General features: G+C 39.8%; 1 protein-coding gene across 1 annotated transcript; it reads left to right on the forward strand.

Annotated features, from left to right (window-relative positions):
• Window positions 1–403: 403 nt before the first annotated feature.
• On the forward strand, window positions 404–18,901 carry LOC129186518 (sortilin-like). Its single transcript, XM_054784854.1, has 20 exons — window positions 404–688; window positions 8,840–8,902; window positions 9,565–9,638; window positions 9,737–9,839; window positions 10,980–11,141; window positions 11,309–11,382; window positions 12,103–12,152; window positions 12,247–12,374; window positions 12,835–12,979; window positions 13,158–13,313; window positions 14,239–14,345; window positions 14,431–14,533; window positions 14,630–14,798; window positions 14,876–15,060; window positions 15,127–15,316; window positions 15,801–15,917; window positions 16,105–16,213; window positions 16,535–16,647; window positions 16,727–16,850; window positions 16,923–18,901. The coding sequence occupies exons 1-20, from the start codon at window positions 485–487 to the stop codon at window positions 16,935–16,937; spliced, it is 2,391 nt and encodes a 796-aa protein (XP_054640829.1). The 5' UTR covers window positions 404–484; the 3' UTR covers window positions 16,938–18,901.
• Window positions 18,902–19,018: the final 117 nt, after the last annotated feature.

A 19,018-nucleotide genomic window follows, 5' to 3' on the forward strand; every position in this document is an offset into this window, starting at 1 on the left:
GACTGTTTGATTTTTTTTTTTCATTTTAAGCATGAGATATATATACACTTTAAGAGCATATGCACAAAATAATGTATGGGTGTTAGACTTTATTTATGCTTTGGATTATTCTTTGTTGATTTTACATGGAATTTACTTTTCCAGAAATTGAAAAATGCCAGCGCTTTTTAAGGTTGCATTTTTCATTCACTACAGGGCATCCAATTTGAGTGCTGTACTCAAGGACAAAAAAGAGCCATGCTGCTTGTGACCACTAGAGGCTGCTATAACCTCAATAAAGTTTTAACAAACTGGCAGTCGAGGAAGAGTCCTCTCGTCCAATGAAAATACAGGTTATTCTCGTCCAGACCAATCACATGTCGCCGTGGATGGGCCGTTAATGAAGATGCGTTGGTGGGGTGGGGGAGATGAGGTGGGTTAAGCCAAGGCAGTGTTGTAGATTAATGAGACACAGAGCGCAAAACTGACCAGCCGCCTTTTAAACATGGTTTCCGTGTCTTACATTTTACCATGGGCTTTATTTACATGCGCCCTGGCGAGGTATTTCCACGCTGGGGAAAAGTCGTTTGTGAGGAGGCCGCCGAGGGAGTTGAGCGGTGATGAGGAGCGACAGAAGTTGGCACTCAATGGACACACATGCCCAACTTTTCCTGGAGTTGAGTCAGCGCTGCTAAACAACACCCACACTGTAAGTGACAATTTTTTAACATCCATAATTATCCGCTATTATATGGACATTATATGGACTAGTCTTGTTAACTATTTCACGTCATCTTGTTTGGATTGTGACCTCTGGGAGAAGGCTACAGTGTGTTCTGTTAAGCAAAGACAAGTGGGAATTGTTAGAGCGAAAGATGACAACCATGCTTCACAAATGTGGCTCATGGAACACCCACAATAAAGACAATTAAAAAATTTTAGACACTTGGAATATTGTGATACATTTCAGGTAGTAATCCTTAAGTGGCGCCATTTCGTGCCAATTTGCTGGAGGACATACATTTTTAAACATTTGAGTCAAATTGTCCAAAATTGTCAAACACTACACACAAACCTACCCATTTATTCTAATTCCGCATTTATCTTAACATGAACTAATGCAATCCTTAATGTTAAGATTTCCATTTGGACCACTGGCCTTCAATTTTTAATTATTATATTCGTCCACCAGTCGGCGCTGCTTTTTCCCATTCAAAGCATGCATCTCAAGTTGTCACCCCTATACTGTTATTACTACTGAATTGACAATAAGTGTGTAAATAGAGCTTCAAAATGCAAAAAGAAGAAATGAAGTGAGACAAAACATTTTTTGACTAAGCAATTCATTGCAAACAACAAAGTGAAATAGGTTGTTCATCAGCTGATCAAAAACTTAAGACCACATCCTTTAAAAGCCAAAATAAATCTTTTCAAAAATGTGTATTCAATGCCATTTTTGCCAGGTAATCACACTGTCATGATTTCTTGATGGCAAACGCAAAAAAAGCATCCTCTCTTTGAACGCGGTCAGATTGTTGAGCTGCATAAGTAAGGCCTCTCGCAGCGCGCCATTGCTGCTGAGGTTGGACGCAGTAAGACAGACATTTTAAACGTATTAAAAGATCCTGACGGTTATGAATCAAAAAAGTCAAGTGGGAGACCCAAACAAATGTCACCCATACGGAGCCGGAGGATCCGATTGGCTGTCCATCAAGACAGGGGACCATCCTTGGTCCAAATTAAAGTTGTTACTGGTGCAGAGTGCAGTCCAATACTAACGGCATCTGCGAGAGAAGGGTTTTAAGAACAAAAAAGCGTCTTCAAAGGCCTCGCCTCCTTCAATGCTGCTAAATTGCCCGCTTGGAATTTGCAGGAGAGCACCAAACATGGGACATTGAAAGGTGGAACAAAGTTGTATTCTCTGATGAGAGCAAATGTAACCTGGACTGGCATCACAAGGAGATCCCACCTGAGATGTTTTCCACACGGCACAGTGGAGGAGGTGCCATCATAATCTGGAACGCTTTCTCCTTCAGTGGAACAAGGGAGCCCCAGGTTGTGCAGGGGCGTCAAACGACAAATTTTGCAGGGGGAATACCTCATGACTGAAGGTCTGTGTGGTAATGACTGGGTTTTTCAATAGAATAATGCTGCAGTTCACATTGCCCGCCAGACTTCTTCTCTAGGATTAATGCCGCTCTTTTGGACTGTCCTGAGTGTTCACCTGATCTAAATCTCATTGAGAACATTTGGGGATGGTTGGCTAGGGAAGTTTAGAAAAAAAGGACACCAGTCCCAGATAGTGCATGTCCTCCATGAAGCCAACTTCACCACCTGGAGCAACATCCCCACGAGCCTCCTGGAAACACTGGCATCAAGCACGCCCAAACCTATTTTTGAGCTGAAGAATGGCACAGCTTCTCATTACTGACTGCTTTTTCGACTGACTGCTTTTTAAAAATGTATATTTTGGGGCGAAGGTGTTAAACTATTGATCAGTAGATAAACACTCAGTTTAATGGTTGTTTGCAATAACTTGCTTAATCACTTTTTTTTTGGTCTCACTCTCATTACTTCTTTTTGCATTTTGAATCTCTCACTAGAACCTCGTTAAGATCCAACAGTGCAAAATGTTAATTCTTAAAATTTTGATCAGGAGTGTAAACATACTGGACTTTATAAATATATCAAAAATATATAATTCATGTTTGACCTATATTTCAGACTGAAGTAATTAAAATGACTGACCCTTTGAAAGTGTGAATAAACATTCATATACATTTGTAGCAGCTTCAAGCGATTTTGGAGTGACTTTTAACGACCACTTAAGGGTTAATACTCATTTGCCATATAATTATGTGTAACCAAAGCAGTTTTATGACTTTTTGTTATGTTATACCACTTTATTAGGCATGCCTGCACAGGCTGATGATGATCTTGTCATTTCATTTTGCCTTTAAAAAGATAATAATGCTCACATTTGATTGACACAGTGAGACAAGTGTGTCTGTAATGAGGTGCCCAGTGTGTGTATGTAGGCCATCAGTCTGGGTTATTTTCATTAGAACCCTATAAGGATGGTGTCGGGAGTTTGAACAACACAAAAGTTCTGCCGGCCTGGTAATTGGAGGCTTTTGGAATGAGTGATTGAGACAACACAGCGGTATTCATTGCACTTCCAAAACCAACTCAAGCCTTCATTATTACGTCCAGTGAGCCAAACACATCATCTGTGTTTCAAAAGAAGGCACAACATGAATGACCTTGAGGTGCAGAGGAATGTTCGGTCCAAAACAACTCGTCTCTGTTGGATTGTCTTCCTGTTTGTGTGTGGTGTTCTGCTCTCAACCACCTGGAGCACATGTTGACCATGAAAAGGATTGGACTCCCTCTTCACATAAGCGCTCCTATATGTCCACTGCTGAATGTTGTACTATCAGAGATGCACGTATTCATCAGAAAAGGTCATGTGAGTGTGTGCTTTGTGGGAGCTTCATTTAAAAGACTTTACTGCTTTACCAACTGGATTTTTTTTAAATTCCTCTCTCCTCTTCTCACAAGCCTGTTGTCTATCCCCTCTGGCTGAAAAATGTTGAGGGGAAAAAAAAACAGTTGAGAGGTGAAGCTGGTCTGTGGCCAGCTGTTGGAGCACCAAAATAAATAGCAGAGTTGAGCAGGAGAGAAGGCAGAAATCACAACTCATTCGTTTTGAAATGAACAATTAAATCATGTTATGAAAAACATGCCAATGCACACAGGACTGCAATCTATTTGTGGCGGGTTGGTGGTTGGGTTGGGGTTTGTCAGAATTTAGGCAGGTGGGCCATCTCAGTTTTTTCCCAAAATATTTTTGTTGAGGCATTCTCTTTTTAGACTCCTGCAGTGATGAAATGCTGGCATGGCCCTTTAAATCAAACGTCAACCGGGGATCCAGACCCAGGTAGATTTCTTGATGCACGTATGGTAGTCCTGTTTTAACCAGCGCAGATTTTTGGTAACCTTTGTAGTTCATTAGGGTAGTAAAAGTATGTACACAGGAAATACATAAATAGACTAATTATAATTCCTCCCACGTGATACACTCAGCCAATCAAAAAATGTACTCAGAGTGAGTTAAAAGAAGCAAGTTGTAAACACATAATGTTGCTTTAAGCCAGGGGTCTCCAAACTATTTTCCACTGAGGGCCACATACAGACAAATCAAAGGATTTGGGGTCCGCTTTAAAACCAACCCAAACAAAATATTTAATATAATGTATATACAGTATATATTTACACATATAGAATATATTTATTCATTTTATCAGTGACAAAGTGTATTATTATTATTATTATTATTATTAACTGTTTTCCTTACATTGCTTTTTGGCTTTTATTTTTATAAATATTTCAACGCTCTTCTTGTACATTTCTTTCTCATGCTAGTATGACTTATCCTCATAATATTTAGATATTATTATCGTAACATTATCGCATTCACCCAACCTAATTTTCCTCAAATTTGAACTTAATTATTTGCTTGTTTTTTTCTTATATTACAACTTTTCTGTTAATATAATGACTTTACTCCCTTAATATTGTGTCTTTATACTGCTTTTTTCCATTTTTGCTGTTGTTTTTTAAATTTTCTTTAATTGTTTAATCGTATTTTTAGAATGTGCTGAAGGCCAAAAAAAAGTAGTCGCGGGCCGGACACTCCTGCTAAAACAAGAAAGCAGCCATGTAAAAGGAGGTTAAAGTTGTTTGCACTGCAAAAAATGAAATCTTGGCAAGCTCAAATACCTGACAGTGAGGTGAAGATATTTTTTCTTAACGGGTACTATGTGATACTAATTTGCTTATCTGAGGTTTACTAATTCTTTCAAGCATTGGGGAAAGTCAATTTTTCTTCTTCTGTTGGCAGATTATTGTTTATTTAAAGTATAGTATTATATTTCAGATTTCAGTACATATTAATGAAGATAAGCCAATCCGGAGTACAAAAAAATACACTGTTGTCAAAAGAAGTGTTTTTTTAAATTTTTATTTATTTTATTTATTTTTTTGTTATTAAAAAAAAATAAAAATAAAAAATAAGAATAAAAAATAAAAATTAAAAAAAAATTTAAAAAGAAGTGTTTTTTTTTTTTTTTAAGCCTTTAGTCTTGCTTTGATTTCAGTTTTTGTGGCGTTATTTGCTAAAGGGATAGTTTGGATTTTTTGACATGAAGTTGTATGACGTCCCCATCAGCAGTGTAGTGCATCAACGGTGACTTACCCCGCACTTGGTCCCATGAGCCGAGTTCTGGTCGGATTTCGGTGATGAGGACTGTAGTTCTGGTTAGTCGGTGGGGCCACTTAAGTAACGAGTTTGGCTTCTGAAAATAATATGCGTTCAAATAAGTAATATATTTGAATCACAAAAATGCCTCCTCGAAAAATCCGACCTCACAATCACTTGGCGTTACTTTCTCTCCTGTAGTATCACTGCGCGTTGTCGCCTGTCCATTGTTGTGTGTTTGTTTTACAGCAGATGAAGACCGCAGCAGTCATAACGTCTTCATCCGTGCATGTCAACACTGTGGAACACAGTGCAGTGATACGACGGGAGAGAAAGTAACGCCGGGAGATTGTGAGATCTGATTTTTTTTTTAGGAGGCATTTCTGTGATGCAAATGTATAACTCTTTTGAACGCATATTGTTTTGAGAAGCCAAACTCTTTACTTAAGTGGCCCCACCAACTAACCGGAACTACGTTCCTCATCAGCGAAATCCGACCAGAACTCGACTCACGGAATGAAGTGGGGGGTAAGTCACGCTTGATGCACTAGACTGCTGATGGGGATGTCATACAACGTCATGTCAAAAAATCCAAACTATCCCTTTAATATGAATTCAGACTGTTTATACCTGAAATATTGAATGTAATAAATACAATACAATATTTAAGAAAGAATGCAGTAACCTAAAGTGCTCAGAACTCAAAACTTTGTATTTAGTGGATGTTATGTATTAATTTTATTTAATTTAATTTTATTTTTAGTTTGTAGGCACTTTGTGATGCCCTGTTTAAAAGCTGTTACCAATGATTTCAACGAAGAAGGCCTTCCAGCTGTGAAAAAAAAAATATACTGGGAATCGAATAGTAGTGTAATTACTAGTCAATATATATTTTTAGTATTTTTATCTGAACTTTAGAAGGACACTATAATGCTGTCCTTTATCATGTTCCAGACTTCTATCATTTAAATGGTGGCTGAATGTAGATTGATCATATGCAATCATGCTTGAGGTTAAAATAAATCAAATAAAAACGGTTTAGTCATGCAGGCAGTCTGTGTGATGTGACACAAGTGCACGCTGGCCTCTCTCCCTGTGATGTGGTCCAGCGTAAGAGGGCCGATGTGTTGGATCTGAGGCTAGCGTTTGACCTCCTCTTCTGATGTTTTATATGTGTAAACATTGGCCGGGTGCAAAGGTCAAAGCTCGGAGCATAGTGAACAAGCAGCTCATTGTGTCCATGTCCGACCTGTGACGGACGTCTTCATTGGACTTCGTCCCAACACTGCCGAGTGGAGTGAGTGTGCATTTTTGTGCATGTGCAGCAGCCCTTATTTTCTTTGCTTACGAGTCAAGCTGGTTGGATTCAAGGCTCAAGACTAGAGACAACCACAACTCTTGTTAATCTCTACCGTGTTGTGGTTTCAGTGAAGTGTAGTTGGTCAAGTCAGCATTTGTCCTGCAAGGCTTTCAGCTGAGCAAACGTCTAAAGGTGACTGCTGGCTTAATTTAAAACAAGTGTAAACGCAGCTGGCAGTAATATTTGTAAAGGACTGACGAGATACAGTGAGAGACCTGTTGTTCTGCACTGACTCTAACTATATACAATCATTGAAAATTGGACTTTAGGATGTCATGGTGTCTGGGAATTGAACTGTGATGTATTCCATTGTAACTTGTATGCATGTTCAAATAAAATTAAACCACTACCATTACCATTATACAATAGTTCTACACATAACCTCATGTCAGTCAAAATAGCTGCATAGCATTCATTAGACACGCATGTATTACATCCAGTTAGCATTTGCTCTCAAACATTACAAATATACAAGAAATGAAAATGATTATGCAAACGACAATGCAGCAGAAGTCCATGCAACATATTCAAAAGGGTTCAGCAATGGGCACATTTTCCAGTTAACACTAGTGATAATGATAATAATAGTATTGTCATCCCTTGTTTATCGCGGTTAATTGGTCCCAGACCCAAACCCGATAAGTACATTTTTGCAAAGTAGGATTCAGTATAATAAATGGAATATATACATAGTTATGGTACCTGTTTACAATCTTCTAAATACGGTTTTTAACATTGTACTCAAGACATGAAATACCCTATAGTCACCTTTACATTTGTCTTACACAATCTAGTAGATGTCGTGTCATATGACATCTACAAAGTGTCATTTATGATGTGGGTGACAGGTGCGATCGACCCACATGACCTTCTTTGACGTAATGTGCACCCCTGCCTCATACTGTATTTGTATGTTAGTTCATTTAAACATTTTTATGATAGAAAATGATTCATTTAGGCAAAAAATGCATAACACTTGCTTAAATATGCATGTTACGACTCATAGTAGGCCCTATTCAACCACGAAACAACATTATTTATTCTTGTATTATTATATATATTTGGAAAAACTGTGATAGATTCAACCTGCGAAATTGTAACCACAAAGTGGCGAGGGACTATTTTATAAACTTTTTAATACTTAAAATATATATATTTATTTGATTTTATTTGTCTGTTATTCTTATTTGTCTTATTTGTAATTGGTGATGACGCTATCTTTTCTTTGGCTTGCCTTTCCTCCTACATACAAATCTGATACTATTTAACCCCTCCAAAAGAACTAAACTGGACACGATAAAATATACAACTAGGCTGTAAAAATATAACTATGTTAATATTAATACAAGAATTGTTAAATGACAAAGAAAACAAGGTGCGTTAGCTAGCACCTTAGTTATCCTTTATCTATATGCTAATTAGCATATAAAGTGTTAGCATGTGGGACACTTTTTTTAAAATAGGCTAATTTTTATTATTTTCAGTTTTATTTATAGTTGGTACATTTCTCCTGTAAATGACAAAGAAAAATTTTGCTATTTTGACACTTTTGGTGCATGGCCCTGCATTAATCTGTGTGTTTGTCATCAGTCTGTTTTGTATCATTTACATTAAAAATGAGTTAAGGTAAAAGTGTAGAAGTATAGACATGTGATGCTCTTTGTAGGCGCTTCCCAGCAGACAGACCTGATCATCTCCTGTAGCTTTACAGCGCCTGTCTACCTTGTAAACCTTGTTGCCTCTCCAGCAAAGGAGAGAAGCGGGAGGTTAACCTCCTAGTGCTGAACGGCAGTCAGGTTTCTTGGCCACGAACATCACTTCGCATGATTAGACTGGAATGTTGTTGGGCACCAGGATCCTCATTTGCCTGAATGTGATGCAACAAGGTAGTTTGAATATACAGCGAGCTATAAATCCTCCTTAACTAAATGTTGGAACTGTAAACGTTTAAATTCAGTCGTAATAGCGTAACGGTAATTGCTGCAGGCTGCTGCTCAGTGCGTTCCTGCTGTGTTCAGGACATAAGCAATTGTCTCGTTGTCTGGCTGCAGCTTTGTCAACGAGGCTGAATTTAGGTCACACACACAAACACACGCAGAGAGCTACATTACACAGCCAGTACAATTCTTTCTGGGTTGTTGTGGCGAATGTGCAGTGGGATACAGGCATAGAAAAATGTCTGAAATTCTTTAGTTTGAAGTGTTGCTGATTTATTTCATCCCTTGTGTTCTCCCCTGCAGTTCAACTTTAAAGTGAGGACCATGGGCTCCCTGTCACTTGCCTGGGTGGGAGATGAATCAGGGGTGAGTCTGCTTATAGGCAATATGTAACTGAATGGACAACAGGTGAGCATATTGTGCATGTTTCAAAGTGGAAGCTCAGAGGTCCAGCACAATCCATTGCAGGATGTTGCTCAAACTTTTCCTTAGGAGACTGTGGAACTAGAAATGAATCTGTTCCAGGGTCAGACCATTGCCCTCATAAAACACTTCACAGTAATATTTTAACATTATTAACAGTCATACACCCTCACACTTGGCTGACAGAAGCTTAGCGTTTAAGGAAGAGTGGTCTGAAGGCAAGTTAACTTGACGCATCACACTTTTTTTACATTCGTCAAATGTGATACAAGTGTGTAAAGGAGTCCTAAAAGTAATAAATTATAATAACTCGCATGATGAACCATCCATGAACATTAGAGAATACCGCCTTCCCCCGGAGGAGAGTCTCTTCACATCATGGCAAAATGGATTTTTGATGTTTAGCCATATTGTACCAAGCAGCCAGGACCGAGTTGCCTGTACCACTTTTGTAAGTGACACTGCCGCTACAGTTCTATTTCCAGTTCCATGGTCATCATCACACTTTTCACTTTGCTAAAGATAAAGCAAAGCACTTGTGGAATTAATCCTTTCGATTTAAGTTTCCGCCGTACATGGATGATGTCATACTCCTTCTTTGCCAGGTGTTGCTGGTGTTGACCACATTCCAGGTGCCTTTGTTCATGATGCGATTCGGACAGTCCAACCTCTACAGGAGGTAAGCAGTGCTGAGCAAGCAAGTTTTTTTTTTTTGTGTTTTTTTTGTGTAACCCAACACTTGCGGTCTAAATGCAACTGTGTGTGTGTGTGTGTCAGTGAAGACTTTGGGAAGACGTTCACTGATGTGACCCACCTGATCAATCACACCTTCATCCAGACAGAGTTTGGCATCGCTGTCAGCCCAGACCACTCTGGCAAGGTGAGTTCCTGAAAGAAAGTGTTGTATTCTGTCTACCATCAGAGATGTGTTCATTTGACAGTAAGTCCATTATTGTGGTTGATGTTTGCAGCGGTGTAGCTGTTGTATCACAACTTATAATATTTTTGCCTCTTTAAATTTTTCTCAATAATGTTATTTTGCTCTTGTAGATTATTTCTCTCACATTGCAGTGCAGGTGTACCTAATATTGTTGAGTTGTAATTGCATGATGCCAACAAGGAACACCTCTAGCTGTAGCCTCTAAATGAAACACTAAATTGGGTTCTTATTGTCAGTAAATTTAATAAGGTAACAACCACTAAAAAACACAATTAAGAATTAAGTCAGTCCTACAGTCTCTTTGTCTCGGTGAGTGGAGGCGGGGCCGGTAGCATACACACAGTTTAACATAGCAGAAATCCAAAAAAATCAAATCAGTAGATTGCAATATATTGTTATATATTTTTACCTCCGCCAAGCGCAGCGCAAACGCAGCGCGGAGGTTATGTTTTGGCTGCCGTTTATCTGTTTGTTTGTTTGTTTGTTTGTGTTCAAAATAACTTGAGTTCTGAATGGATTTGGATGACATTTTCAAGAATTGTTGGAAATGGGATATGGAAGAAGTGATTACATTTCGAGGGTGATCTGGATCACCAGATCCAGATTCGGATCCAGGAATTTTTTTAAGGTTTCTTTAACATTGTGAGATAGGACCTTTTTTTTGGCATTTGTGCGTATAATGCCACAAAAAAATGGTCAGAGTACTTGGAAAAACAATACAGGACAAGTTTCCAACAAAGGATAAGCGGCATAGGAGATGGATGGATGGAAGTTTCCAACAGGTTCTACAAAATATCAAAGACTGATCTAAAAAAATGTAGGATTATTATTGTGGTGTGAATCACAATATGGGGGGAACTCTGTGCTCTTGGCGGAGGTCAGCGCTCTCCGAGTGCTTCTCTAGTTTTATATTTTTTCATTGTACTTTTCTTAAAAGTAATCACGTCTCGTTCCCGTAGACCCAATCTCATTTAACGCTTCATCTCGTGAGCTAATTGTCTTGTGACACCCCTACTCTTAAGTCTTCATTTGCTGCGCTGATATAAATGAAAATACCCAACTCTGCATTTTCATTTTCAGGTGATCCTGACAGGTGATGTGTCAGATATTGGGGGATTTCGACTGTTTCGCTCACAGGACTTTGGCCGGACATTCACATCATCTGAATTGCCGTTTGAGCCCTTAATTCAGATGCTGTACAACCCAGGAGACTCCAACATACTTCTGACGCTCAGCATCACGGTAGAAACAGCCACCAGATTTAGTCAGTAAATTGGTGTTAGCGGTCAACTGGGTCAATACATTTATTTCCAACCTTAATTCTAATTACTAAACTCTTGATCAGATAAAGCTGAGGTGTCAGATGATGACGCTTTTTTAATTGCTTATGGATTAATTTCATTGTCTAGTTGAACTTGTGGCTGTCGGAGGATTTTGGCGCCACCTGGCGAAAGATCCATGACAGTGTTTGCCTCGTCAGATGGTAAGTCTTGTCCTCTTCCTTTGTCATTCTCGCACACAAATAACAACAGTAATGAGAAACAGACATTTTGTCATTTCGGAGCTATGTCAGCATGATGCAGTTAAGTTGACAGTTGCATTGACTAGATGTGTATAAACAAAAAATGTTTCTAGAATAATGTCAATGTATATCAGTGTTATTATGAGAAATGAAACCAGTATATACTGTAAAAAAAACAACTACCCATCTATCCACCCTGAGGTTGGTTTTCTCAACACATTCTTGCATCTTGCGTTTGTGTGTTTCTGGTTGTGTGTTGTTATTTCAGCTGCACACAATTTGGACCACTTGCCCAACTATGGTTTTGTCTGGACACCCAGGTTAATGCGAGGTTTCAGTGTCAACCTGTGGTTGTTTTCACTGCATTGTGGGAGCCCTGCGTGACCATGGATGTCACACCGCCAAAGGAGGGAGCAGAGGTTTCTGTCACTGTGAATCATGAGTCAGCAACAGTTTTTATTATGATCTACTGTATCCCACTCTCCCTGAAAACATTTGTCCCCTTTCCTTGCTTACACTTGGACTGCAGCCTGGAATTGGAACATTTGGCCATGCAGGAAACCACAAATCTTGTCTTTCTGATTTGCATTTTAACTAAGGCGACATTCAATGGTTGCAAAATGTGGCCACAAGACTTTTACTAAAGTTCACTCTGCCACTGCTTCTTTTTCTCATACGTAGGGGTGCGAAGAATAGCATCTACTTTACAACAAACTACAACGGCTCATGCAGTAAGTGATGTAGCAAATAGTAACACGCACAGTGACACATATGCACGCACACACATTCATTAGTAACATTGTAAGCCCACGTCGTCACTTCCAGATCACAAAGGAATGTTGGAGTTAAGGAAAACAACAGACTACGGTAGAAGCTTCCAGACCATCGCAACAAGAGTTTACTCTTTCGTACTTGGGGGGAGATTTGTTTTTGCTTCCATCATGACCGGAGAGGTGAGAATCTTTTTCACTAGTGATTTTAAATGCAGGAATTTCACCTGATAATTAACCGATTTGCATTACTGTTTCAGAAGTATCTGTTTGTATGTGTAGAGTAAATTGCATTTCATACGTTTTAATTCCAGTTATGGATTAGCATTTGACTAAATTTCCTTGAACAACTTTTCCTGTTTCTGTACTGGCGTCATATTGATCATAACAATAATACTGTTTGAAAGAGATGCCATAGCGTGGATGTAGCTCGGCTTCCCAAAGCTGACTTCATGCTGTTCTTCAGCAAACTACTTGAGACTGAATTAACAACGCATCTGGTGGTTGCAGCCAAGTTGCTCACACCATTTTTTTTTTCCATTTCCTTCAACACACCATTAACCACAATAACTTGCCCGTCCGTAGTAGACATACTACTATTAGATTATTATGTATGTGTGGATATGCTAAATGTTTTTCTAAGGGCACAGAGCGTATGATCCACGTGTCAGTAGACGGAGGACAAGTATGGAATATTGCTCAGCTTCCTGCTGTCAACCACGATCAGTTCTATTCTATCCTGGCAACCAATGAAGACATGGTATTCATGCACGTGGACGACCCTGAAGGTCAGAACCAGTGATAATGCTAAGAATGAGGATGAAAGTGGAAGCTGATCCTTTTCACATTGATAATGATAATGATGATTATTTATGAAGAAATAGGGCAAAGAATAATAGTACAGTAATGCAATATAATCTATTATCCAAACGTTGTATATGTATGTGTGTTGTGTGTGTCGCCCAGACTCTGGGATTGGAACAATCTATGTGTCTGATGACAGAGGAGCCGTGTTCTCCAAGTCTCTGGAGCGCCACCTCTTCACCACCACAGGAAGTGACACCGACTTCACCGCCATTACTTCACTTAGGGGCGTTTACATGACCAGCGTACTCACAGAGGGTAAGCCAACACATTTTATTACACTGTGGGAGTACGGGGGAGTGTTTGGGAACAGCCTTGTGCAGGGTCCATAAAACATATGAGCAAACATTCAAAGCACGGTTAGCCAGTTTGTGAGCGCTTTTTGGCCTCACCAAAAAGAACAAATTCAAAAGAAATTCCTATTCAATGAGGATAATGTTTTTAATTCCATCATTTATTATATTGGCTTAATGGTCATGTTTTGGTTTTATGTTTTAAATAGGCTTTGTCACGTTTTGTTTTACAAAACAAAGAGTCATATGCAACTTGTACAGACTTTACAGGAAAGATTGACATTATGTCCAAACTTAAGGGGGCATTTTTTAAATAAATAAAAAAAAATTCCACTTCCTCAAAAAAGGATCCCTGCCCTCACCATTTTTGTTGAAATCTGTTGTGATAAAACACCCTCTTTTCCACAATTACAATACTGAATAAAGTCATTTCCCAGAAAGTCACAAAAACAACAAACAGCACACAGTCCAGAGCAGACCTCAGACCTCACACCACAATCCTATGTCCAGCTGAGTTATTTAACTGAAAAATGATGGCATGTCAGGCTTATACCACACACTTACGAAGAGAGTGCCAGCTGCCACACACAACACCTTTTTTCACGGCAGCCTCATTTGCTGGATCTGTTGTCACTGCCACACTTGGCAACAATAAAAAGTGCCTTCATTGAGCCACAGCTTTATCCTGATCTGCACCAGAATTAACAGATTCTTCCTTGCCTAATGCGTCTCCCACTAGAGAAAATTAAATGGTTTTGTAGTTTTTTGGTGTTTTAATTGTGCAATCCTGCTAACCAAATAACAAACTAACCATCCAACAAACGGCAATTATAACATAAACCAACTTTGTAACCTAAAGTGACTTGAGGTTTCATTGTGTACGTGTGTAGACGGAGCTGTGGAGACAGTGATCACATTCGACCAAGGAGCGCGATGGCAAACACTGCGCCGACCACAAAACAGCCAATGTGACACAGAGACTAACAGGCCAAACAGAGTGAGACACACAGACTGTAACTAAATGATACAAACATAGCCGTTAAACACATAGCCAGTGCCCACTTAGAATTGTGTCTTTACAGTGCAGACTTCACATCCACGCCACGTACAGCACGGCCATGAAGATGAATGTCCCCATGCTGCCGCTCTCACAGCCCAGTGCAGTAGGCCTCGTTCTTGCTCATGGTATCAAACACACACACACACACACACACTAAAACCTGCTGAATAATTTGGCTTAATGTTTTGTCTTGTAAAAACAAAACACGTTTCTCTTTTCAGGCAGCGTCGGGGATGCTGAGTCGGCTGTTATGCCTGACGTATATGTGTCTGACGATGGCGGTTACTCGTGGTTGCTGTCTCTCAGAGGCCCTCATCACTATGCTATATTGGACTCAGGGGCCCTGCTTGTGGCAGTGGAGCACAGCAACATGGCTGTCAATCAAATCAAGTGAGGATAAGTGGATTGCATTGAATTTGTGTCATTTGCAGCATGCGTCACTAATCGTCTGTCCCCATTCAATGCAGGTTTTCCACTGATGAAGGCCGGTGTTGGCACACTTACAACTTCACCAGTGACCGTTTCCACTTCAGCGGTATGGACAGTGAGCCGGGCTCCCGATCCATGAATGTCAGCCTTTGGGGCTACAGGAATGACTTCACCAAATGGGTCGTAATCACCATCGACTTCAGGAAGCTCCTCGCCCGAGATTGTGAGTGATAAGTGAGAAGATGACAAAGAAGGAAGTCATTTTTGAGCAAGTGTGTTTATACAATAGGCAGCGACGAAGACTACGTGCCCTGGTTGGCTCACTCTGCTGACCCTGGCAGATCTGATGACGGCTGCGTGTTGGGCTTCAAGGAGACCCTCTTACGTTTAAGGAAAGATTCGGCCTGCTGGAATGGGAGGGACTATGCTGTCGGCAAGCAGCTGTCACCTTGTCCTTGTACACTGGATGATTATCACTGGTACTGTATGTCGTGTTGATGTTGTTCCCGTTGGATCTTCTAAGTAGATTCAGAGGTTCTAAGTATAGCTTCAAAATTCAAAAGGGAGAAAAGGGAGTGTGTCGTTGACAGCCTATGTCAGTTTAATGGTTGTTGGCAATAAATTACTTTGTCCATTTTTTTGTGTGTCACTCCCACTTCTTCCTTTTGCATTTTGAAGCTCTACTTAGAACCTCCTTGATCTGAATGTAATAATACTTTACGATCGTAAGATCAGCAAATGGCAAGGGTGTACACTTAGCCTTTTATCAGTGTTTTACACATCTTTTACTTTAGAGCTGTGGCGTCCAAAGTCTGGCCCGGGGGCCATTTGTGGCATGTTTTTTATTGGCACATGACATTTTTCAACATGTCTTGAACTACTAATCAACAGAATGGCATTCTTCCATTTTTCTGTCAGCGGCTCTCGATGACAAAAGTTTGGTACTCCTACTTTGTCCCACAGTGACTTTGGATACTACCGACCTGAGAACAGCTCAGAGTGCGTGGAACAGGAGGAGATGAAGGGCCGTCCTCTGGAGTTCTGTCTGAATGGCACCACTGAAGAGCTACAGACCAGTGGGTGAGAATGTGTCTCACTACAGGTCTTTGCAAACTCTTTATTGTTCTCTCACCACAGTCATGTTCTGTGAGCCCACGGCTTGTTTAGTTTGAGATAAATAACCACTTTTTGGCATTACATGCTGTTTTGGTGCCCCCTGAATGTGATAAGCTATGGAATGGTTTTGGTTTTCTGTCTTTCATTTCAGTTACCGGAAGATTCCAGGAGACCAATGTGAATTTGGTTTCCAACCCGTCAGAAAAGAGACAGATCTGAGAAGGAGATGCACCAGCAATGTCCTACATCCGGTTTCTCTGGTTGGTGCCACCCATTTTAATTATTTATGCACATGCACCATATAATGTCTTATCTTTACTTAGCTTTACTGCGACTGGCAACCAGTCCAGGGTGTACCCCGCCTCTCGCCCGAAGTCAGCTGGGATAGGCTCCAGTATACGCCCGTGACCCCAATGAGGATTAAGCGCCATAGAAAATCTTTATTACTTATCTTTAACATGGTCTTGCACTTGTCTTGTGACACTGTTGCATAGTGGCCTCTCAAATGTCGTAGGGTCCCACTTCAATAGATAAACACCTGGTAGCGATGCTAAATCTTCAATGTCCTGTCTTTCTGCCAGACTGAAAGTGCCTCACCAAACGCTGCAATCATAGCCATGGTTGTCATAGCGATGCTGCTGATGAGTGCCGTCATGGGCGTTTGGATGGTTAAGAAATACGTCTGTGGAGGACGGTCAGTTAGCCATATTTTTGCCACATGCAAGTAATCAATATTTATTTTTGTCTCTAATGTCCGATGATATTATTGTCAGGTTCCTTGTGCACCGCTACTCTGTCATGAGGGAACACGTTGAAGCTAACAAAATAGAAGGAGTGGACGACGTGGATGCCCAGTACATGGAAACAGGAGCAGCGCAGTACGAGGATTCAGATCAGGTGTCTCATGCGGTGTGAAATGCCTCATTTTTTATATCACCTATTTTGTTGCTAACATTTGTTTTTTCACAGGACCTCTTGGAATAGGTTGGACATTTTGACCCCCTCTAGCGTTTTCTCAATGCCTGAGCACTCTCCCTTGTCCCACATGCTGAATAACATCTGCTCTCAAGTCTCGATGACCCCCTGGTGGCTGAAGGAGGCAACAGCAGCAGGCTGAGTTATCGCTGGTTGAGGCTCCCACAGAGACAAACTAATGGAACTGGGTGGGGTAGGGGCCCTTAACCCAGTACAGAACACAAGAAAGGACTTTTAGGTCCCTGCAGAGCTTTTATTGTGTCTGTCAAAAAGATTTCTGTAAGGACATCTGGATCTGAAATTGTGCTCTGTGTGATTCCTTTCAAGATGTTCCACAATGCACAGTAGAGGAATTTGTTTTTTATCTTACAGTGTTAGGGGATAACAAAGTAGTAGAATACTAGAATAAATGCTCAGTATTTTAGTCAAAGTCAAAAAATATATTTTTTTTACTCTGTAAGATTGAAACCTCCTAATTATTTGTTGTTGATACGGGCCGTTTAAACATTCATTTTTATAGTTTCACCGATCATCTCAATTGAGCGATGGTGTTCTTTAAAGCACTTTTGATTCTATTAACGTCTGTGAGCAATAGCAGGCTCATTTAAATGTCTCCGCCACTCCCACAGAATCATTTTTCATTTTTGACTGTAGGTAGTTTCACTTTTAAAAAAGTGTGACTTTCATTCGAGGATGCACTTTAGATGTCAGATGTCAAACAGTCAGTGCACACTGTTACTTATTTACACTACATATTGTCTTACAACAAATCACCCTAAAATTAGGAACGGTAGAGTATTAGAGTATGGTAGAGTATTCCAATATATTTTTAGTGTCATTTAACATTGATTTAAATAACATATAGTCAGGATTAGAACAGAAAGACAAGGAATTAAAACAACCTGATGTGCCAAAAAACAGATGTGTTGCAGTGAGGCTTTTCATTTGACCTGAAATTAAAGTACCTTGATAAAAATGCGGATGAAAATAAAACTAGAATGCGCTTTACATTCGCCGGATGCCGTCTTCTAAGTACAGAAGTGATCATAAATTATGTTTGAAAAAGAACCGGGGTTGCGCTCAGGTCAATTAATCAATGAAGGCACCAAAAATAGAAATACTATTCTTAATGTGCAACATCATATAAACGATATTTTTCACTCCCCACTTTGTGAGGTCAAAACAAAAGACTTGAATTATTGCCAAAGCACTTTTACTGTCCCGTTTTCTAACGTTGGAGCTGAATCCACCATAGCCCGGCAATTAACAATTATATAGGTAATGGTAACTCGAAAACTTTACTTGAATTTTCTGATACATCTGCTTAGCAACATTCACCAGTTTATTGTTCTGTATTTTTGTTTGTTTTAAATCATGTTTCCCCACTCCAGGCAACATATACGTGAAGATCATGACATGAATGTCGTTGCAGGTACAACAAATGAGCAACTGTTTGAACTGATTTGTTACTACACACACAGCTGAAATTTTACATACAGGCAGGTAATTACTACCCAGCAAATAAGCTATATACTGTAGAGCTGGCCTACTATAGTGGCATATTCTCAAGGACTGTTGGGTGTTTGAGAGCAGCTTCACATGCTTGACATCTCTTGATATATACAACTGTAAATACCCAACTATTTACTGGCGTTTGTGATTTATTTTTGCACTACGTCCACATCTGTGAAGAAACAATCTGCATTCTTGCCATGTACATGTACCATACTCCTCTTGCTGCCGTATATTTCACTTGAGACTCATGCCTTCATGTTTTGTTGACTTTGCTGTGATAAGACCAGGCAGGAAGTGCATTTGAATGACAATATCTTCTTGCACAGTTTGCTCTGTATTATAGAATGTTATGAAGGTAGTGACGCGTTTTCACAATTCTTCATCGTGCATATTTAATTCCAACAATTATATATGGTCATATTCATTTTCTGCGATAATAAAAGTTTTTTTTTAAATGACTTTGCTCTCAATGTGTAGTTAATTTTTTAATACTTAGTATTAATGGGCTATTTTAACCTACTGTATTTATGCCATTATCTCCATCCATCAATTGTACCTACTGAACAACAGGGGGC

Source organism: Dunckerocampus dactyliophorus, chromosome 8 (assembly GCF_027744805.1).
Source record: "Dunckerocampus dactyliophorus isolate RoL2022-P2 chromosome 8, RoL_Ddac_1.1, whole genome shotgun sequence".
NCBI lineage: Eukaryota > Metazoa > Chordata > Actinopteri > Syngnathiformes > Syngnathidae > Dunckerocampus > Dunckerocampus dactyliophorus.